The sequence below is a fragment of the Plectropomus leopardus genome, chromosome 14, assembly GCF_026936395.1.
Source record: "Plectropomus leopardus strain MGB_pleo_1.0 chromosome 14, ASM2693639v1, whole genome shotgun sequence".
In the NCBI taxonomy this organism is placed as follows: domain Eukaryota; kingdom Metazoa; phylum Chordata; class Actinopteri; order Perciformes; family Serranidae; genus Plectropomus; species Plectropomus leopardus.
The window spans coordinates 19,930,095-19,953,295 of record NC_142189.1 but is presented as its reverse complement, the minus strand read 5'-3'; the positions used below and the strand labels follow the sequence as shown (position 1 = coordinate 19,953,295).

The 23,201-nt window shown below is 41.7% G+C and overlaps 1 protein-coding gene across 2 annotated transcripts; it reads right to left on the bottom strand.

Moving 5' to 3' along the window:
* Positions 1–6: 6 nt before the first annotated feature.
* LOC148187471 (uncharacterized) lies at positions 7–17,370 on the bottom strand. 2 transcript variants are annotated; one of them, XR_015778735.1, is made up of 5 exons: positions 16,287–17,370; positions 15,850–15,925; positions 13,158–13,356; positions 5,508–5,669; positions 7–3,901 (listed from the first exon to the last, which is right to left on the bottom strand). XR_015778735.1 is itself a non-coding variant. In XM_088087696.1 (4 exons), exons 1-4 carry the CDS (start codon positions 13,247–13,249, stop codon positions 2,225–2,227), a joined length of 525 nt encoding a protein of 174 aa, XP_087943822.1. In that variant the 5' UTR covers positions 13,250–13,303; the 3' UTR covers positions 7–2,224. The 2 variants fall into 2 exon arrangements, 1 of the variants encoding a protein (XP_087943822.1); XM_088087696.1 differs by lacking the exons at positions 15,850–15,925; positions 16,287–17,370 and having other exon boundaries at positions 7–2,373; positions 3,780–3,901; positions 13,158–13,303.
* Between the last annotated feature and the right edge of the window lie 5,831 nt (positions 17,371–23,201).

The following is a 23,201-nucleotide window of genomic DNA, read 5'->3' as shown; positions in this document are numbered from 1 at the left end:
AATTACTGGTGTTAACTATGATTTTAATCAGCTGTGTTATTGCGGTTTTTCTGTAATGTGTCTGTGATAACTAATAGAAATCATGTTGATACTACATTGTAGTGTATTATTACTTTATTCCCTATAATGTGCACTTAAGGGAAAACGAATCTAAAAATGTCCTGTAGGCTAAATTTAAATTATCAGGGTTAGGAGCTAGAATTGTAGAAATACTTGCCTAGTCACAGTACCTCACTCAAACCAACAAATAAAAAAGAAAAACTCTCAAGACTTTGAATTTAGCTCTCTATTGTACATATTTATGTTATAATGGGCTATTTTTTAAAGTATCTGTCATGTTTTTATTGTAACTTTTCTATTCCATGATTATGCGAATTAGTGTTGCAGTATTTTGCCTTAATTTGATTATTCATAACATGTTTATTGTATATTTGATGCATGCTCAAAAAACCCAAGCAAATTAAAGTAAGTGGGGAGAGGTTGTAAAATTTGATGTACTATAGGCCTATGGAATATTTTTTGAACAGTTCAAAGCATTTTTTTTTTTTTACCAAAAATAACTTGGTTCAAAACCTAAAAAAGCAGGTTTTTCTCGATCTGAGGTGCAAACCATGAGGACATCAGTGGGTGCGTCATGTTCTACCTGTAGGAAAATCAGGATGGAGAGCGCAACAATAGAGGTCAAGTTAGAAGTTGTCAAACAAAAAAAAGAGCATACAGTCATCTCTTCAAGCAAAAAATACAGTATATTTATGTATTATAACACATTTACTTTAGTTGTGCATTTTGCAACACTCTCTGTTGGTGACACATCCTTGATTACTATGATTGTGTGCAAAACTGGTGGAAATGCTGCGGGTTTGTTGAACAGTGCCAAGGTTCCAAGAATCCTTGAACACAATCTGTTCAGGAACCAGAGCAATTTTGGTGGAATATGGAATATTTTAGTTGGGTGTCGTTACAATCTTACAGTGATTTTTAAAGGATGAGTTTATGGTGTTGTATTGTATTGCATTATACTGTCAGGTGAAGCACCTAAAATACTCATTACAATATAACAGAGTGCCAGAGGGATGATATTTTTCTGTAGGCCAACCCGGAGGGGCTAACGTTGCCCTGGTTCTCTCGTCAAAAAGCCTTTCCATTGGATTTTGGATCGTTACAGAAAATAAGCTCTGTGGAAAAAAAAGCCTGTTTATTATACTTGTTCAGCAAGACAATCTTCACAAATGAACACTCTTTTCAGGATTTTTAACAGCTAAATGCAATCGCCAGAGGTAAAAAGCTATTATTAGGCTATTAACGAACCACACTACGAGGCTGTAAAGCTGTGTGCGGCTTGATGATGATCTGTAGCCTCAATTAGTCACATGTAAGCAACCGTCTTTTTTGAGACACATAAAAGCTTCAAAGTTTGCGAGTCAGGTATTTACTGACGAATTTTATGTAACGGAACAAAACAAAAAACCCTTTCAAAAAACCCACTGACTTTGAGACGAGGGAACTGGAGGAGCTGAAATACTGACAGATATCTGGATTTTATTACTCATTAGTGGGATTACTGGGTTGCATTGCAAGATAATATCAATCCCAGGGTTAGGTGAGTCCTTAAGCAGGACACTGAACCCTAACTGCTCCTGAAGGTCAGGCCATAGCCTTGCACCGTACCTCCACTGCTATCTACAATATGTGTGCATGTGTGTTAAAGGGTGAATTAGAAGCATGTGCAATCAAAGTGTTGCAGTCCATTAACCATTTACCACAGTAATTGCCATATAGTTGAATCAAACCTTCAATGATACTTACTCAGTGTAAATCTGAGTAAGATATACTTCATCTTGATAAATCTAAATGTAACATTTTGTTAATTTCTTCAAACAAAATCCCAAACCATGTTCCATTTGTGATTAGTTGTAGATTACTGTAATTCTATTACTTCTGCACCTTTTAAAACAATAGTGCACTAATAAGTGTTTTATGATGTGTGACAGCTCTCAGTAATGAAGAATTGTCTCTCAAAGCCAGTGTGTTTCTGAATGAAGCCGAAAAAAAAGTCATTTACCACTTCTTTCATCTCTCAGATGAAGGCAGGCCAAATAATAAAAAAAAATAAAAGTCTGTGAAAATGAGTACAAAAGCCATTTAATCTCTCTCATCTTCCTCTTAATAACTGCAAATTTCCCCTTGGGCCCATGGGAGAGGGCCTCTCTGTGCCGCTGCCACCTTATCTGTCGCCTCCATATTTCAGCGTGCTGAGCGGCTCCCTCAGTACCCAGCCCCCGGCCTCCTCTTGCCGGGGCCTGTGGGGAAGCTGGGCTCCTGGGCCCACCATTGTTCTGGCCTGGGAGGAAAGTCCGGAGAGAGCCCTGAAAGCTGGAGAGTGGGAATATAAAAAAAAAAAACTTGAGCCACTACTTCATTAAGCGACAGCCTTTCACAAGCAAACATATCAGAAACAGTCCCCTTTCAGGCAGTAATTAGCAATTTGGAAACCTTGCCCCCTCAGGATATACAGTTTCAATTTAGTCAGCAGCTTTAGATTCTTAGGCACTTAATATTCATTGTTTCTGCCATCTTCCCAATTTCTCGATGTACATTGTCTAGTCTTTCACTGGTGATAAAGTGTTTTATCTTTCATGTAATTCTTCTTTTCAATGAGCCCTCTGCAAGAGAAGTTAATTTTTATAAATAATTTTCAAAAGGATTTGCAAAGAATGTGAGGGATATGATAGCAAAGTGCTCTTCAGGAAGTGCCAGGCTGAATATCATATGGAGCTTGTGCCTGATTGATTAAGTCAGGCTGTAAATAGTGTCCGTGAAAAGTTCCCGCAACTTACTGGGAAGTTACACTGCAGAGAAAAGTGATGACACAGATCATAAAGTAAAGAATACTTAAGTTTAAATGATTTGATAAAAGGACCCATAATAAGAATGTTTGGCATCTTTTCAGGGGTCTGTGATGTTTTTTGTGTCTCTTGGGGGTCATCTTTGTGGTTGTTTTTGCATCTTTTTGTAGTCATTTTGCATCTCTGTGGTTCTTTTGCATCTCTTTGTTGTCATTTTGCATCTCTGGTCGTTTTGTGTCCCTGTGTGGTCATTTTGTGTCTCCTTGGGGTCATTTTGTATCTCTTTGGTGTTGTTTTGCATCTCTCTGGGGTTATCCACATACAACAAAAATTTCCATGATTTTTACTCATTTCAGGCCTGGAAAATGCGATTGTAAAATTCAATGACTTTTCCAGGCATTTCATGACTGCGGGAACCCTGTACCTTATTTACCTGTATTCCACAATTATAGACTTATAAGTTTTATCATGAAGTATTTGCCCATAATTATATTGCCATGGTAAACCCTCTGCATGGATTTAACAGCAAATGTTTGCTAACTGCTTATTAAGCCAAACCACATATCTTACCTCGGGGGGCCAAGACTGACACTTATCTTTGCCACTACAGAGCCTTTGTTTCAAACTGCTACCACCTCCATTCATTTTCAATCAGCATTGTCTAATAGAAATAATTGATTTTTGCCTCTTCTCCACAAATGAAAAACGCTTTTGATTAAACATTTTGTCTCCAAATCTAAATTCCAAGATCCTCATCAACACTTGAGAAAAATAGGCAACTCATTAAAGCAAAAAAAAAAAGAAAAAAAGAAGTAGCTAAGACGTGAAAAGAGGAGGCAGGGAATGAAATAATGAATGGAGTCCGAGTGAGCTATCTTTCCCAGGCAGAGCGCCACTAGGGATGCAAACTCTCAGCCACCAGAAATGAGCTACCTATCTGTGAAAAGAGTGACTGCTCCATCCTATTTGATTTGGCCCTCCTATCATCTCTTAAGAAGATGTCAGCCTTGCTTCTTCTATTGCTCTGAGCCTTTATCAACCCGGAGACGATTTCCCTGCAAAAAAAAAGGGGGGGAGGGGGAGACGCATTTCAGTGCCTTTCAGGGAGCAACACTAAAGAATAAGTGTTATGCGATAAAAAGGGGGTTGTTAAATAGATCTGTCTATTTGTATGGTAATAATGATCGCTTAAAGACTCCGGGCTCCGTGACTTGTAGAACAAGGAAACAAATCTGTATTCAGGTATTGTGTTAACACGACTCTCCAAACGACCTTGTGAAACTTTCATACAGTAAAAAATGAGTTGAATTTTCGAGTTTTTTTTTTCTTTCCTCTTTGTTTGTATCATTCTTTTCCTCGTCCTTTTAGGGTGGGGGAGCCCCTGCCACTGAGCAAAGCTGCTACTGGAGCGCTTTGCATTTTAAATGACTGTTTTTACTGACAGATTTTAAATAGTAAATTTTGTATTCAACATTACGTTTAGTGTATCAGTAATGAATTCATGACAAAGTGTCAGATAGTTCAATAATGTCTGGATACTTGTGATGTTGTGGGTCTGAATTCTTGACCTTTGCTACAGGTGATACTGGTCCATATGAAAATACTATTGGCAGTTGTGGAAGAAGTACTTCGATCTTTTACCTGAGCAAAATAAGCAATACCAGAACTTAAAATATGCTCAAGTGTAAAAAAAAAAAAAAAAAAAAAAGCTTGTATTTAAAATTCAGTTTGAGCAGAAAGTGCAAAGGTATTGGCAGCAAAACATACTAAAAGTATCAAAAGTAAAAGTACCCATTATGCACAATTGTCCTTTACAGTATAATACTATTGATTGTTAATATTGTATAGGCTACATGAAGGTAGGGTTCATCTTCTAAGTAAATAATAATCACAGGTGAGACTAAGTAATGGTCTTGCAGGTCACAAATAAGTCTCAAGTCTTGGCACTCAAGTCCCAGGTAAAGACAGGCAAGTCCCAAGTCCCAAACTGTGAGTTTCAAGTCCTAAAGAAGTCATAATGTGCTCTTCACCAAATGCAACGATTTTTAGCCAACAGAGTTATTTTATATTAAATGTAGAAAATCATGAATGCTTTTTAAAATGTGTATTTTTTTTTTTTTAAAGAAGTTTGTTGGAAGTTGTTGCGTCTCAGTCTGTAAATTTTCTGTACTGCAATTCCGATTCAGATTTTGTTTACTATTGCATAGTTTGACATAAACAAAATCATCTTTGGTATTACTTTTTTTCAACTGACGCAACTGAGCAGCCAGACTATACATGTGGCATAGAAAGTAACATATTTTTCTCACAGATATAGCAGAAGTAGCAAATGTAAATACTCAAAAGTAAAGTGCAAGCACCTCAAAACTGTACCTTCAGTTGTGGGGTAAAAGTACACATTACAGAACTGAATATTGGCTACTTTTTATGAGAATCCTCTACCCTCAGGCTACAAGGATCTTCAATGAAGACCCTGCCTAATTCTGGAGCCAACCCTGAGATCTCTCATTAGGATTCAAAGGCTCCAGCTCTCTGTCCCCGCGTGAGCTGAGCCATTAACAAAATTATCTGGAAAGCTGGCCAATAAATCTCAGGTGATTTTTTTTGTCGTTGTCAAGCAAATCAAATAGTAAACAGGGGTTTGATTGTTGTTCTACACACCTAGAGACCCTCCTGTACAATGTTTCAGAAGCGTCACTGTCATGGGTGGACATGTCAATCTGCCCCACCAAGGTTTGACGTGTCAATTTTGCAGGTGACGGGTTGAAGCTCAGCCTGCTTGGTTGATCCCATATCTGCTCTTTTAATATCCCCAAGGCATGTCTGTAAACAACAACAAACAATTCAGTCAAAAAATGTGTGATTCTGCAAGCACAGCGCCAGAAGGTTAGAAGTTTATGTGACTGAAAAGCCTCCATGTCACACACTCTGACTGCAGACTGTTCCTCGTCCATGAGAGCATGGAGACACAACACTCAGGCAGTTTAAAAAATGAAAACAAATTCCGTGCGGGGTTGCAATAATGTGTGAAAATACTGAAAATATGAAATGTCAGCGTTCATTTTTATGTGAAATTAACAGGACAATCTATTGCAAGATGCAGCCTATTACAAAACAACACTGAAAGTTAGGCAGAAAACCAACGTGCAGAGTAACAGAAATTATTATTAACTGGTGTATATGAGGCATGAGGAAACTTTTTCATCATGGATCTTTACTAGTTATGAAACTACAGGCTAAATTTGAGGGAAACATGAAGATCCATGAATATACATTTCTGAGACAGTATCAGATCTAATATAATCAAATTTTTGAGAAAGAAGAAAAGAAAAAGAAAAACAGTCAATATTTTATTTAAAGTCACCTTTATGGGTGCTATGCCAAGTCAACTACATACAGGGCATAGTCAAAATGTCCCTGTTACAAATCCAGCTGGGTACCTCTGTTTGATGTCATACTTCTTGTTCTCTCCTCACATTTCTTATTCTACTGTCAGACTATAACATAATAGGGAGATTTCCCCAGAAATACAAAAAAAGTATACAGCCATTAGAAATATTTTGTCTTTTGTTTAGTTTAAATCAAGCACTCTGTATAATATCTTTCTTATGTATTTCAATGGCTCGTTATGTTTTGGAGGTCCATCAATGCTACAGAAAGGTCAAATATAAGCAGAATCAATAACATGCAGAATTTTTAAGACACATTAGCATTATTTAGGATTTAGAAACAGTTCTAAACATCCTATTGCTTTTGTGTTCATTCATTGCTCTTCTACTGCTAAATAGAGGAGGAGGATGCAGACAACAAAAAGCTCTCCATGCCCGGTGTGGAAAGCACGAGAGGTAGATTGATTAGCCTGCTTAGTTTGGCTGATTAATCAGTGCCTGTGAGGTGGAAACGAGCACCATTTATGGCTGATTATCTTCCCAGAAGGCAAACTCTTAAGGTACAGTACAATCCACAATGGAAATTTTCAGCCTCCATTTAAACCTGGCACCTTCCAGCTCCTTATTTTAGTGATGAAACTGCTGCTCACATTTGGTTTCATGAAGTTTCACATTACTGCTGTAGGAGTGTTGGGCTTAGTGTTTTTCCACTTGAATTTGATAATGGCCAACAAGTCAAAGTAGCTGAAAAAAATATGTCTCTCCATCAATGCATGCATTCAATTTAGCTGCAAAAGTGAACATTTTACCACATGTACTTATTTAGTGGCAGCTAAATAACTTATGGCTATAGGCAGGGACCTTTTGATCACCCAAAGATTTAGGCTGATGTCTATGATTTGAACATGAAATTTAAAATTTTAATTTTTTTCTGATTGTCAGTTTTTAGGAGAAATGATGCTCTCCAGTGTAAAACAAATACCATTAATGCAATGTGGAGGACAAGAATGACTCAAGTGCTCAAATGTAGGGGGAAATCTTATTCTGGCTTTATACACTGAAATATTAATTCTACACTTCTACATAAAGTCACAATAAAACATAAAAACATGCTTTGAATGAACAGTCATTTCAGTCATTTTAAAGGCAAAAATGCCAATTTGCATGCTCTAGCTTCTCAAATATGAGGATTTGTGGCTTTTCTCTGTTTATTGTGATTGTAAAAAGAAAATATTTGAGTTTAAGACTGTTGGTTGACATTTTAAAACATCTCCTTGTGCACTACGAAACTGTGATTATAAATCAAGCAACTTGACACATAGTTCATAAAATAATCAACAGATAAATAAAAAATGAAAACAATCTTTAGATTCAGCCGTAGTGCTAATTAAACGCTCCATAACTTGTTTCACACAGATTGTTCGTAGCTCTTTGACAAGTAAAAACAACTTCCATCTTTTACTAGACTTACTAAACTAACAACTACACGCTTTTCTCCAGTAACAGTGAAAGAAAGACTTCATGCAAAGTGTCTGTGACCTTTTACATTGAAGTGAGCTTGATATTATAGTAATGCTGACACTCCAAATTGGAAAGTGAACACCTATCACCCTGAAGACAGTTGCAATCACCCTTTTAGTCTCATTCAGTTCATTCTCAATGGAGCCAGACCACAGTGTAACACGGGACTTTAACTTTCCTCTCTGTCACTACCACTACCTATGAGGGACAGAAGAAAAGGTTTAGTAACATAAAACCAAATTAAATTGCTGGGTGTTTTAATTTTTGTTCATCTGTGTAAAAGCTGTGTTTTAGTAGTAGCCACAATTTCTCAAAGGTTTCTCTCTAAATAGGAAAGGACATCTCTAGTGGTATCAGAGCCCTCGTCTCTGTGGTCAAACCCTTAATGTCCACACCGCACCTCATGCTATTGTCCAGCCATGCAGCCAACGGTTCCATAGTGGCCTTCCCCAGCCTGGTCACCCGTTTCCATTTATCTGCTGGGATAACTATAAAAATCTGTCAGGAGCAGGGTGCTTTTTTTTGTTGTTTTTTTTCCCCTCAGCTCAACCCAGCTGGCAGATTGAGAGCCCCCTGTAATGCACAAGTCTGTTTTTATTATTCTTGCTGGGGGAACACTATTTCATCAAGTGCATGATTCCACAGAAGAGAGGAGATAGCCCCAGCCCGGCTATATTTCTTCCAATCAAACATTCCAAGGGGAAAAAATGAGTGGGTGCCATCAAATCCCAGAATAATGCTGCCAGATTTTATGTAAAAAGAAGGACTGATGGACAAATACAGGAAGGCAAGACAAGTTTAATGACGTGTGTTCAGGAGCTGAGATTGGAAAACTGACAGAGAAAAGCAGCCTCTTTGCTGGAATATAAATTGTTGTGCGCTGTAAAAAGGCTTTTATCTGAAGTGAATATGGGACGAAATACACAGGTCAGGGTTAAGTCATTTTCTCCGGCAAGTTAAGCGAATAATGAAGGCAAGCCCGCACGGAGAGGAGCACTGCTACTGCCAGTTTGTCTTCATTTATTATGCCAAATCTCATGATTTTGGCGTTGGCGCAGTGAGTGCTCTGGCGCGCACCGGTGGACGACATATCGCTTAATTTACACAAGGTAATGAAAGCAGGGAATGGGAGGACAAAACAATTTACCTGCTGACACGGGAAGAAGTGATTTGCGAACATGGGGGGTGAGCGAAAGAGCAGGCAGAGGGCCAGGGCCAAGGGGTGGAAGAGGAGCAGAGATAGGGATGAGGGGAGGAAAAAAGGGAAAGAGGGGGAGGCATGGAAGAATAAAAGACAGGGAGGTGGAGGAAAAAAATAAAAGGATGAGGACGGCTTCAGCCTGTGCTCGTCAGATGAAGATGATGGCTTCGATGAGGCAACCGTAAACTCTCACTCCATCTCTCCCTCCCCCATGGATGCACAAAAATACACGCAATCAGGGGGCGAAATTGACCTCAAATCTGGAGGGTCTGCACTGACAAGGCCCTTGTTTTACTCCTCCTTTCATCCCCAATTGTAATCACTTCTCAGAGAGCCACTTGTGTGGCAGGAATGGGCGGCTTGAACATCACTCTGGAGCCGCAACAGGTATTTTTACCCAAAGACCAAATGTGTGACTGCTGTTTGAATTTTGTTGACCAGCTATCATGTATTATCAATGTATGTTTAAACATTTCTCACAGAGTTAAAGGTCCAGTGTGTAGGATTTAGGGGGGCATACTGGCCTAGATATAGGTATGTTTCCTCAAGTGTATAATAATATGAAAAACAAGAATTGTTGTGTTTTTGTTACCTTCAGGCCAATTCATAGTTTATGTGTCGGTCATCAGCGTGCAACCATTTTTTGTGACTGGACTGTAGGCATGGCAAGCAGACAAACTGCGCAAAACTCATAATTCCAGTCCAGTCAAAAAAACTTAAGTCAAGGCAGCTGCTGCCGCCTCTCTGAAGTGAAGTTAGTTTTGAGTTGATTATTTGACAGACATTCGCATGAGACTTAGAAGAAACATTTTGTGTCACTTTCACCCGGTGTCTGCCGTAGGAAGATGGTAAGCTCACCTCCCCACCCTCCTATTTTCCACCAGGGGCTGACGTGGACCAACAACTGCACTATGAATAGTGACTGAAACTGTCCGCGGCTGTTCAATGTGAAAAGTCCAAGCCTTTAAAATAATCTGTTTATATCTACATAGGGAGCGGGTCCTCCTCCACAATATCCATCATGTTGCAGTGCCCAGTTTTTGTATCAGCCATCAGAGTCAGCAGCCCCTCTGGGAAAAGCAAAACAGAGTCAGAAAACGCTGATTTTTAAAGTAGAACTGGTTAATTCAGTGCTTATAGGTTTAAATCTTCTGGTCCATTTATTTTGTAACGGAAGAGTCATCTGTGAATAATTCAGCTCTCAATAAATAATAAAGAGAATAAAGAGCACTGAATGAGTCCTAACTGGAAGTTTATGCTTGGCAAATGGGAGATGCTTCAATCCTCACCGCAAGATGCCACTAAATCCTAAAAACTGCTCCTTTACATGTTACATTTTAAAAACGAGGTTAATCAGCCTTGCAAAGACAATATCTACCACCGTAATTTGCTCTGTATTCACATATATTGTAATCAGAGTTGAAGAAGTTACCCAAATTGGGATAACAACACTAATGATCCAGGTCTAAATTAGCGCCATCAACAGCCAATCACTCCATAGTATTGATGGATGCGTTACAAGTGCACAATTGGCCATTCAGCTGATGGCCTTTCACACAAAGAGAAAAGAGTCTGGCCGAGACTCCCTGACAATATGGCTGGAGCAGGACTGTAATTTTCCAATCACTAGCCCTTCAGGCCAGGCCACTCCTTAGGGCAGTAAGATCAGATGAGCTCCGGCATTTTCTTTTGTAAGAGGCCAAACTCTATTTGTCTGCTCACAGGAACAAAAACAATCAGGGAGCCGAGAGAGAACGGCCCTTTGGTCTCTCTGGAGAAGGGCCAAAGACAGAGCTGGAGGAGGAGGAGGGGGATGGAGGTGGTGGTGGGGGGACAGTGGGGTGACACAGATAACTGAGTCCCCCCCCCCCCAAACAAACCCTCCTGCCCGCTGTGGGTGGTTGGTTCTGGTGATGATGAACGGGGACGCGGCTCAGCACCAGGTCCCTGCTGTCAGGGCTCTCCGCAGGACGAGACAGAGAGAGGAAGTGTCACTCTCGGCAGGCCTGCTGGGCCAACCTGGACTCTGCTGAGTCCTGCTGCTCGAGTCTTCACAACAAATCAAACACCATAACACTCACCCCTCCCCGAACACGGCCACACACACACAGTTAGGCCTCCGCCACTGTCTGGAAGAATGTGTTAGAAAACATAACCAGGCTACTGAGCACGCTGCATCTGAATATCTGCTCCTGTCTGTCAAGTGTTTGTTCAGATGTGGACTTATATTTAGGAAGATTGAGCCTTGGAAGAGAAACAAATCCTTGGGCTGCGGTTGTAAGAGGCGAGGGGCTCCCTGCAGCCTCTCCTCTGTCCTCCACCCTCCCCTGGCCACAGCTCTCTCCACAGGCTTATTTCCCCTCACAATGAGAGGTGACAGTGAACAGTGGAACTCGTCAGTGTGAATAACACGCAGTCATGCTTGGTGAGACCCTCTGGTGGAGCGCGACACACTCTCGCACACACAGGCGCACACACCGAGGCTCAAGGGCCCAGCGGTAGGCATGCTGTCAACCTCGGTGCACTGCCTTCCATTACAGCTTAACTGGGGACAAATTGAGCAATCTGATGGGTTAAATTTGACACGTTTGCCCGTCTGACCCGTGTTTGCTGTACAGTACAATCTCTTTCCATAGCTCCACGGGGGAAAAACAGTGAGTTCTTAATGAATGCAATCAGCATAACGTTCAGTCGGGGATCATAACGAAGGTCAGAGTGACATTTTTCAAGTTTACGAACTCAGCTGAGCTCATATTACCGTGCCATCAGGTCTATGTACTGTTCTCTTAAGTCTTGCCGTGTCCTTCAGTGGCACCTTATAAGAGCAGTCCATAACACAACCAGTGGTCAGGCTTAATTTACCCACTTTCTCTGTCCACTGCCCCATCAGCATATAGTATCACATAACTGCTAATGGGCTAATGGAGGGAGGAGGGAGGGAGCAGGAGCGAGAGGAAGACAGCGGTAGTTAGGGAAATGGAGCTCAGGTTCATCCAAACATTTAATAACTTATCCAATCTGGAGCGTTCACCTCTTACTGGGCTAATTATATCATTTAACTTGCCTGGAAGAAGGGGCCAGCGTGGACACTGCTTCTTACAGTGTCATCACATAATTATGACTTATGCCAGCGCGGCCTAGCAAGCCGGATGAAGTCAGCTCGCCATAAATTTTAATGATCACTTAGACAATACGAACATTCGCAGGAGCTTTGGCTGGGAAATATGGACACGCGGAAAAGCTGAAGTGTGGAAACAGATGGAGAAGAGAGAGGTAAAAGGAGAGGAGAGGCGTGCTACAGGAAGCAGAGGGAGGAGATATTTGTGTGACATGTTCTGGGGAAGGTGAGTTTAGACTGGGCAGACGCTTGACTGTGTGGGATCAGGTTCTGCGGTCGCCGGGCTGCTAAGAGGCCAACGTCAGGCTGTCAGAGGGCTAAACACCCGAGTGTAGTCTGTTTCAATGGAAAAACAGCAGCTGACACTCAACACTTGTGGGCCAACAGCTGACCTCATTCTGCAAGCAAAAGGCACTGGACGGAGGGGAAGAAAGCCTGGCACGTCCAGTGTGGAAAGCTTTATTCCTCTGTGCAGCAGAAGTTTCTAATAACTTTCAAAAGTTGAAAAAAAAAGAGAAAAGGCCATAATGGTGGGAAAATAGATGGGGCATAATGAAAAGGGCTGAGTGTCTTTTTTTTAATAGCTGTAAAATGGCTAATTAGCGCTCTATGATTGATCATTGTGGGAGCACGCATTGGGAGGTTTGAGTCTCCTGGGCTTTAATAGTTTTCTGGTAAAATAATTTTACATTTCTGGTGTAATTAAGAAATGTTCTGTGACCTCTGTGACCTTTTGCATGTGGAAGTATATTTTTTTACAAAGGGCTAATTTTATGTTGTGTCAGTAAATAAGTGATTTATTGTGAGATAGCATTAAACCTAGGTAAACCTATACTGCAGAATAAGAGGTATTGATTTCAAGATGCAGGTAGCATACACAGATATTCTGCACTTATGAAAAAAGGAGAAGCAGGTGAAGCTGATCCGTCTTGCACTTAATATTAATGTCTGTTTTGTGACTATCCCGTTTCAGGAGGACCCAGGTTCTGCGGTCAAGCGATTGAATGACAGAGATTACCTGTTTGGAAAGCCCCACGAGACAGCTGATTCATAATGCATGACACAAAAATGTTTTTGTTTACCCACAGATGTAGCTTTGAGCCGGGTTCCAGTTTCTTGTTTTTTCTTCAGAAACCTGATTCACTGGACTGAAGTGGATTGAGGTGGGAGTCATGGGTCAGGAGGTCTCGACTGAGAGTCGACTGCGGCGTCTGGCTCCATAGGTACCTTCTCGACCAGGGGTCGTCCACATCATATTCATCCCATTCAGCTCGTGTTGTCCTAGAGGGGATATAACATGAAAACATAATCTCACACCACAATTTCATTCCTTCAGCAGCATTAGATTAGATTGAAACTTCCCTGCACACTTTCCTGGGGCTGTCAAATGAGCTGTCAGTCATGTGTCAGAGCCAGCCCCTGCTCATCTGCTCTAATACATCACACAGCCTTTTATATGGATCAGTATGAGAGGGACTCTCTACACAAACGCCAGCAGCTCCTCCACTGGGACGCGGGGTGATTGATAACATTTCCCCAGCTCTTCACACTCATGCCCATTTGTATAGTTGGTTGGAGAAGGGCCCCTGGTGTCCACTGACATCTACAGTGCCCATCATCGCCTCGCCGAGAACATGACATCAGCCACGGAAACATAGCAACCCGCTCTGATACATGCCAGGAACGGGCAGCTTTCCATTCATAAAGTACAGTGTGACAGCCGTTGACAGATCACTTGTACTGGATGCTGATATTTGTATTTCCTGAACATTGAAAGCAATACGGGAATCCGTCTCAGGTGCCATTTAGAATTAAAGACCTTAGCTCTTAAATCAACTATTTAACCTTCGTATTATCACAGTTGATAAATGTTTATTGCTCATTAGTATGTCAGTACAGTTTTAATGCTTTAGAAATCCTCAGCTGCTAACTCCAGTCTGAGTGTTGAGATCACTGAGGGGAATCCTGAACCTGTTTTTGTGTACAGTTATATTGGCATATTGGCCGGGCTAATGGCCACTTGGCACATAGACAGCTATCCATCCCAATCTCAGCCTCGCTAATCCAATTGAGGCAACCTGCTTGGCATGAGAGAGACTCATCTGTCTTTACCGTTCATTAATAGGGCTCCTCCTCGAGCTCGGAGCCCATTCACATTCCTTTGGACCGGTCCGAAAGCAACCGGACTGATACATTGGATCTGTGCTTAGGGTTCAGCAGGGAGGGGAGGGCGGATATATAATCACTTCTGAGATACATAATCACTCCTGTGTGGGGTAAAGTATCAGAAAATATGAAACCTCCCTAAGGAATGAGCTACATATTTTCACAGACAGTATAAAAAACACTTGCCTGTGTTTTTTTTTTCAAACCTGTCTCACTCTGTCCTGAGTAAAGAGCCTTCTTGAGATTGTTTTTTTTTTCTTTTCATGGCAGGGTTTTATGTCTCGCGGTGGAATGATAATAATGTTTCTAATCTTGTTACATAGCACACAGAATTGTCTTCTATGTTAATGATGGGCCAACCCCCTCCCTGCTCCACTGAGATGCTTACTTTCAATTTGTGTACTGTCATCTCCCCGCCACGCGCTTGAAATTGATGCACCCTCTTCCTTTTAATTAAATCAAAAAACAGTCGGGGGTCCAGGCAGGTGGGGGACCTGCTCCCATATACAGCCATTGCAAAGACCTGGCTGACTCCAGGATGAATTGGGTTGCTCCTGTTTGTCTTTCTGTGTGGGACTGTGTGTTGTTTGTGCAACTAAGATACTGTATGTATGAATAAAGATATCAGATTTAAAGTAGATGCACAAAAAGGATGTAAATTAAGTTAAATTAACTGATTTTAAAATTTTAATCTAATGGTTTTGTAAAGATTTTTTTTTTTTGGTTCCACTATATTCTAACTTTCTTCAAATATTGATTTCAGTCAAAAAGCCAGTGGACATTTTCCAGGTTAATAAATTGATAAATAACAATCCTAGGAATCTGTCTCAGGTAGGTTTGCCCTCAAGCAGAGCTGGAGCCAAAGTCTAAGAAATGAGAGCGTAAAATTCCCACACATTAGAAGGCGGATAATTGGATTTCCTGTGTCCTGTACGGTGGGCGGTGTGGTTCCTGCAGCTGTGACATTATCAAGGTAACATAACCTGAAGGCTGCGGTGTAGCAGCACAGGCCCCGCAAGGCCTGTCCTCCAGTTCCACATCACTGCCTGCTTGGCTATTCATCCTGTGGACCCTGCAAATGAAATTATGGGAGGAAGAGCAAAGGACATTCTTTGGGAATTAATCCCATTTATGCCTAAACCCACTTCAGATTTTTATAGTGAGGCCCTCTTTAGATGTAAGGCGCATTTACAATTAGACAAGGCCTTGGGTGGATTGAAAGAAATACTGTGTGTGTTGGTTTGTTTGGGGGCTAATTTGTGGACACAGATAGAAAATAGGAGAGCTCAGAGAAAAAAAATGATGTACTTAAAAAAAATAAAAGTTATTCTCAAAATCAGTTCTCACTGAAACACATGATACAGATGTCATTGGACTCAAGTGTCTCACTGATCCCTTCACTTTAATATTAGAGCATGGATAAACAGCTGGAAAATGCATTAGTTATGAGGAAAAATGAAAAATATAAATATCTTATATACTTCTAACGACTGTCTGAAATAATTATATCTGAATACATGAATCTACAGCAGCCAAAATTAACATGAGTGTTTTGTTTTTTAAATTAATTTCCAGTTAAATGATAGTGGACATGTTTCAGACACTTACTGTGCTTTTTGCACTCAAATCCCATGAAGCAATGACTCAAGCAGACCTGCACATATACAGTCCTCCAGCTTGTTTTCTGTAATGAGGGGAAAAAAACACAAAATTATAAAAAATATCTATAGTGGTTAAAATTACAACTATAATGTTTGAAAATGGTATTGTAGAGCTATACTTACTTTTTTCCCTGTAAATATTATGAAAACCATTAACCTACATTAATCTTACCATAAAGTCAGTATTGAGAAAGCTGTAACTTCTGACAGTGATATTATGGAAATGTATATAAATTTGTAGAGAGACACCAAAGTGGCCTTAAAATGCGTCCAAGAAGTTGGACCAACACAGGCCACCATGTTAAAAAAACATTTAACACAATAAAGTTGCAAAAAGAAAAGAAGAAAAACATTTTTCTTTAAAAAGTGATTTTTCCATCTTACCTGTAATTCAGAGCCTTTACTTGGATTGCATTTTTATTGTAATACTGCTTTGCAACTCTGTTTTAACCGCAGATCCAGAGGTAGCACCTGACATCAATTAGCCTCGTGTGTTTGCTCTCGCGATGCATTGCAGATAAACACTGCCCCCTAGTGACGTCACAGGAATACAACGGTTCAACTGAAATAAATTCCCAACATTGTTTTGGAGAAACTGAAGCCTTCCGTTTAATTTGGGATTTTTAAAACCCCCTTCTTTATTTATTATTTCAAGAGCTGTGGGACTTCATTAGCATGTGCTAATAATGGAGGAAACTTGTATTTTTATTTTTATTTTAAAGATGACTTGTCATTTTGTTTTCAATCATGTTTAACCAAAAGGACTAACATATTGTTGTTCATTTTCACTTTTCAAATGAGTATAAATACCTGTTAATATATAAATATATAAAATATTCCAAGTCTTTGCTATTACAGTAACAATTTTTGAAAATGATATATTATTTTGAATAATCTCTACAACATATTAGTTTACAGTTACTTTTGGATTAGATTATATTTCTCAATTCTGCCTTTATTAAAAAACAAACAAATATATATATATTTTTTTTAACCTGCAGATTAAGCTACACACACACACACGCACACACACACACACACACCATAGAAGTATTAGCGTAAGGGCTGGGCTGATTACAGCTCCTTCACTGTCCTCATCAAGACCAGCACAGAGCACAGTCAGAGATGAGAGCCCCACACACACACATGCACAAACACACACAGCATTTACAATAATCTGTTTTATCCACTACACACATACATACTGTACTTATAAACACACACAAACAAGTGCACAAACACATGCGCACCGTAACAGCCTCCTCAGGCAGCCTCAGAGCTCAGACAGGTCCCTGCCATTATCCCGTCCTCTACCCTAAACACGCAGTTTTAATTTCAAAGCTCTGATTAGCTGATGATTGCATGACAGCCGCCGACCAGGTTCCCTTTTCGCCCGGCTCCCAGACTGCAACTCAATCATGCCCAATTAGTGGGTCCCCAAACACTCTCTCTTATTAGAGGACTCATAATCGACTCATTGTGTCCTGATTTGGCAAATAAATCACTCTGGAGGCTGCTGACTCCCCCACCTTCCCCCCTTTTTTCTCTCCCCCACTACTCTCACCCTGTCTTTCACTGCCCACTCCCCGTCTTTTCCTTGTCCAGGGGTTCAGTGACAACGTTTTCAGGCGTGCTTTTCATTGGAGCTGACAGTTTGAGCAACGCCGGACTCCTTTTTTTTTTATTTTTTTTTTTTTATTCCCCCTGAAGAATGAAGAATAATTTAGCAGCTAAGGCAAGGCAGGCAGCATGCGAGTGTCCTTGTCCTACAAGGTTAAGAATTCATTCCATCTGAGCAAGAAAGGAGTGAATTAAAATAAATGATGGCCAGATATTTATTGCGAGTTTGTAGATGAAGCCAAGTCACTCCAGTGGACCAGCGGGGCCTGGGCTGCCAGTGGCTCAGTGTAGCCGAGTGACCTCCCTACCTCTACCTGACTAACTGGGGAATAACACTCAATGTCACATTACTCCTATCCTGCATTTGATATATTTATTTATATCCCCATATATATTTATATCTATAAATGCATGTGTTGGGGACATCAGGGTAAAACGTCAAATGAGATAGCAAGACGTATATGAAATTATCTGGTTGGGGGGATGCTAAAAATAATTGTAATTTGATTGCAGGAGGAAATTCTTGAGAAAACTGAGCTTTGGAGACATGGACAAGGAGATCCTGAATGAGACGGGACAGGAAACACGAAGAGACAAATGTCCTTCAGTCTGTAGACACTAAACTCAAGGCCACTTTGACACATGGGCAGATTATGAGACAGTGGCATAGATGTGCAAAGGGCCACACCACCTCTTCAACACAGGAGCAAGACACACAGTTTGCGGTGGTTTGCCTCTTTTTTGTTTGTTTGTTTGTTTGTTTTGTGTCTCTTTGTTGTCTTTATAAATCTTTGAGTTGTTTTGTATCTCTTTATAGTCATTTTGTGTCTTTTTGTGGTTGTTTTGTATTTTTTGAGGTAATTAATTGTGCATTTTGTCTAATCTTGCGTCTCTTTGTTTTTCTTTGAGGTCTTATTGTATCTCTAAAGTAAATCTTTGTATTTTTTGGTTTTGTGTCTGTTTGAGGTCATCATTTCTCTCTGTGTGGTCTCTTTGTGTTTCTTTGAGGTATTTGTAAATTTTAGATAATCTTGTCTCTCTGTAACTCTTTGTGGTCATTTTGTATTTCCATGTGATTGTTGTCTGTCTCCTTGTGGTCTTTTTGTGTCTCTTGGAGGTTATTTATCATTGTTTTGTGTCTCTCTGAGGTCATTATGTGTCTCTTTGAGATAATCTGGTGTGTAATTGGGGTCATTTAAGGGGTCTTTGTGTTTCTTGTGACTCTTTGAGGCAATTCTTTATATGTTTTTGTTTTTTTGAATCTCTTTGAGGTAATTCTGTGTATATTTGAGATTAATTTGCGGGGTTTTTTTGGTGGTTTTGCATGTTTTTGTAATCATTTAGTGTGTATTTGATATTTTAAAAAAACGTGTCTATTTGAGATATTTCTTTGTAATTTTTTGGTCATTTTGCACCTCTTCCAAGTCAGTATGTTTTCATTCATGTGACATTTTACAGATGAAGGCCAAGGGGGCCCTTACATTTTGGGTCCCTGGGCTTGTGCCTTCAGTAATCCATCCATTCTCTGACATACAGTAAATATGTTATGGTTAAAGTAAAGGCGCAGCCCACTGATGGATGTTCATTATTACATTTTGAATTCTTTATGAAAATTTCTTAATTCAGCACATCAACAGTTGCTAATGTTCCAAAGATTACAGGGGCCCACAAGCTGAAAGGGCCATTTTTTTGCAGGGCCTTGTGCACTATTCCTTCCCAGAGTTCATAGCAACATACAGTTCCTCAGGACAGATATCCAACATGAGAGCTTTACTGGCTCAGCGGGTGGACCAGCTTGAGCCTGGGGGCTTGTGGAGCACTGAGAGGCCTGTGATGTTGCATGCATGCAAGAAACCAGTGGACTGTGATGTAGTGGACTCAGAGTCAGAGCCAAAGAGTAGCTTTAGCAATGTCCCACTGTGACGGTGAGCTCCCTCTCCAGGCTCAAACAGCTTCTCCTACAGCAGCAGATCCTGTGAAGTAACCTCAGGATGCTGCTTTCCTTTATCCAAACCAAACCAAGCCTTTTCTCTTACATTTACTCCCCTTCCTCCACTCTACTGAGAGCTATGTGTTTGGTGTGTGTGTGTGTGTGTTGAGTGGTCATTAGTCTCTGTTTACAGTGGAGAGAGCCTGGCCAGCTGGCATGTGACGTGTGATGTGCCGCGCTGTGGTCTACCACTGTGAGACCCCCGTAGCAGAGTCGTGGAGGCCTAGCAACCCCCTTCCCCAGGCGGGCCGCAGAGACCGCAGCGAGCCCTCGGCAGATGGAGCCTCCAGCGTTTCTCGTCTCTCCTCTACAAGCAAAAGAAGAGGTGGAGCGAGCGCTGGAGGTGGGACTGGCCCTGGCCCCCATCACAGATGCCAGGAGAAGGCTGAGGCTCTGGCGAGACCCTGCTGGGAGGGTGCTGGGCCGGAACAGGTGCAATCTCAGCCCCTCGGTCCCCTCTGTCAGCACCTCAGTGGTGGAGCCCACGCTCTCTTCCTGTCCTCGCTCCTTCTCATTCACACACTCCAAAGGTGTTGTGGGGCTCCATCCAGCCCCTCCCTCGCCCAGCGACAAATCCAGACACCAAAAATCACGAGCAGACACTCTTGCTGCCTTGTGTCTTCGCCTCAAAAGGACCAAAAAGTTCAAAACAGCAGCAGTGTGTTTGTGACCCTCAGAGGGCAAACAGCAGAATTGTGTTGACTCAGGCGTTTTCCTCTGCTGGCTATGATAAGCTCCTCGGCTGACCTCGCCACTGCCGGGGGGCCAACACAACCATCAGCCCTTGCTTTATCGCCAGTGGCTACAAGACAAAGAGCTCCTGCTGTATACCCGGCTGCGGACAGCATACTGCATGATGGAAAGAGTTTATGACAGAGGGGGCTGTGTGGGGCGAGGCCCAACAGGCCACCTTGACCTGTCCCTGCTCAGAGGACCTTGGTGGACCCCGTCCCATTGCCCCCAGCCCCCCACAAGCGACCTGGCCACTCCGACCGCCACTGAGTTATTATCATAATTTCCCGGAGAGGCATTGCAGGGCCTTCGCGATCAGAGAGGCATCCGTGTTTTACAGAATGTTTTGTGTTTTATTGCCTTTAAGTCACTCATAGGCCAGCAGAGAGGGCCCACAATGATAAGAAAACCAGTCATGTGAAAAATGAAGGACCTCGCGTACAGGACTGAGAGGTGAGGAAGGGAAATAATAAAATACATGACAAATGTGGAGCTGGACTGTATTTCATGTTCAAACCCCTGTCTCGCCTTCCAACCATCGGCCGCACTAAAAACATATGAGGGGAAAGCGGGAAATAATAATAATGAATTCAGCCAATCTCGCTGTTACAAAAAGAACAGAAGCTTTTTTTCTCCACCACCTCATGGTTTACACTTGAAAAAAACTCCCGGCCTCTCATTTCCCCTCCCGGGTCCTTTGACAACATGACGGCCGTAAGATGCCCAGGGGCATTCAAAGCTGCCACTGTCCCAGCCATTTCATGTCCGAGCCCACCTGGGGTAAACAAAAAAGGACTTGGAGCGATAGAATATTAACTAAAGAAGAGAGGGGAAAAATGGCACTGACAAAACTGAAAATACTTTTCAACCCGTCAAACTTTCTGTCTTAAAAAATACCCTCTTTCATTGTCTCTTTTGTGGAGTAATTCCCCCTCCTCTCACACAACCCCCTGCGGGTTTTTAAAGGTGCAAAATAAAACATCTGTTTAATCTAGCTATTTCAAAAGCAAATCCCCTTTTGATCAAAAAATGATATTGATCTGACTGCCTTAGTTGTGTGGCGAGGATCTCTCCTTTATACTTGAAATATCATGGAGTCTTTGTGGCAAATCAATACTGCGGCTGCTTTTTGAGGCTTGTTTCAAAGGGCGCAAGAGCCATTTGAATATGGTTGATATAGTCGAGCTAGTTAGAAATTAATGTGTAAAACATGATCTCGTCCCTGGCTTTAAAAAGGGGGGACGTCTTTATTTTCTTGCCTTTTTAAACAGATAATAATCCTCTCATGACCGCTTCATGGCACCTGACTGATGCAGTGCCGGCTGGGTCAGCGACGGGGAACCTGTGACAGGCACGCAGCCCCTGGTGGAATCAACTGGTCCTAATATTTCTTGAGCTTTAGCTCGTCTGTCCTCACCCCTCACTCTGTGTCTACGGGGCCCCGGCATTGGGCCCCAGCTATCTCCACATCTCCCCATTTTCTTTAATTACACCTCTGCATATTGCTTTTGGGCCATATGGAAGGCAGATATTGAGACCAGATAAGATGTATAAACTTCTGTCAACACCACAGCATATTAGGTAGACCTGGAAGCATATTATCTCTATTCTATCCTTCCAATTAGCGCCCAATATCAAAATACATTAAGACAAGCCTGTCGACGAGGAGCAGGAAAAAACATTACATTAATGGGGCCTTCGTCCGCTTTTTTTTAATTAAACTGTATTACTTCCTTTGCGTTTGTTTGCTTTGCCACAAGATGAAAAGTCATTTCCACCAAGGGACTCAATAAAAACACAGATAAATGACCCATTTAAACTCAGCAGCCTGAGAGCTACCTGTGCTCAGCTGGTCCATACTGGCCTAAACGTTTTACAGTGGCTCTTCACTAACAAACTGCTGCTTTCAAAATAAGCAGCGCAGATTCACACGAGAAAAATTCTTTTCCTGCATAAACTCTGAGTTTTGGTGTGCTGTGGTATTGCATGCACCCCATCAAATCAAAAGATGTTAAACACTGTGTCATTACTGGAGCATTTTGAATGAAATATCGGATTGCTATGGCACACATTGGTTCAACGTGGATTGTTACAGCAGTAATGGCTCCATTATTTTAATAGAAAAATGTCAAGGAAAAACAAATTACACCCTCAACTTGTGTGAAGCCTGTATCATTTGATCTGATATACACAGCGTTGGCGTGGCCTCAGACTCAGCTCACCTCCCAGTGACACCATGTTCATCTGAAAGCAACCGCCATAACCAAAAAGCTCTCTGAGAACACAACTGTCTTCCTTACTAGAAATAATGTACATATTGTAGCTGTTCTGATGTGATTGAATTCACTGCACCCAGACAGTGAGAGGTCATTCTGAGGATATACTGTACACACGGAGAGACACGGAGAGAATAAAGGAGAAGCGAGCGGCAGGATGAGGGAGTAGAGAGAGGTCACTTTGAGAAGCTTGGATGCAAGCATATGCCAAACAGCGTCTCTGGATCCCTCTCTCTTTCTCTAATCCCCTCTCTGATCCACCGATGCTCGGGCCAATCATTTGAGGCCGGCCACAACCCGTGATCACTGGGCCCTAATCTGAGTCCTCGGCCCGTCCGCAGTCCACCTCAGACAGCACCGGCCGGCTGCCAGCAGAGGAGTGGCAGGCTTAGGCTTCTCCAGAGAGACAGCTAGAGGTTGTCTCTACATGGATGGGCACTTCGCAGCTCGGCGGGGGCGGGAGGAAGGGGCAACATAGCAGCTGCTCGGGGCATATGGGCAGAATTCATTAAGTCTGGCTAAATAAGCCAATTGTGGAGGCGGCAAAAAAGTGTGTGTTTGTATGTCTGATAGAGAAACAAACAGATCACTCACAGGGTTTGAGCTCAAATATTCTCCCACACACAAATATTCCGAGCACAAATATCCCGTGTGATAGCTTCGTCCTAAGGTATTACACTT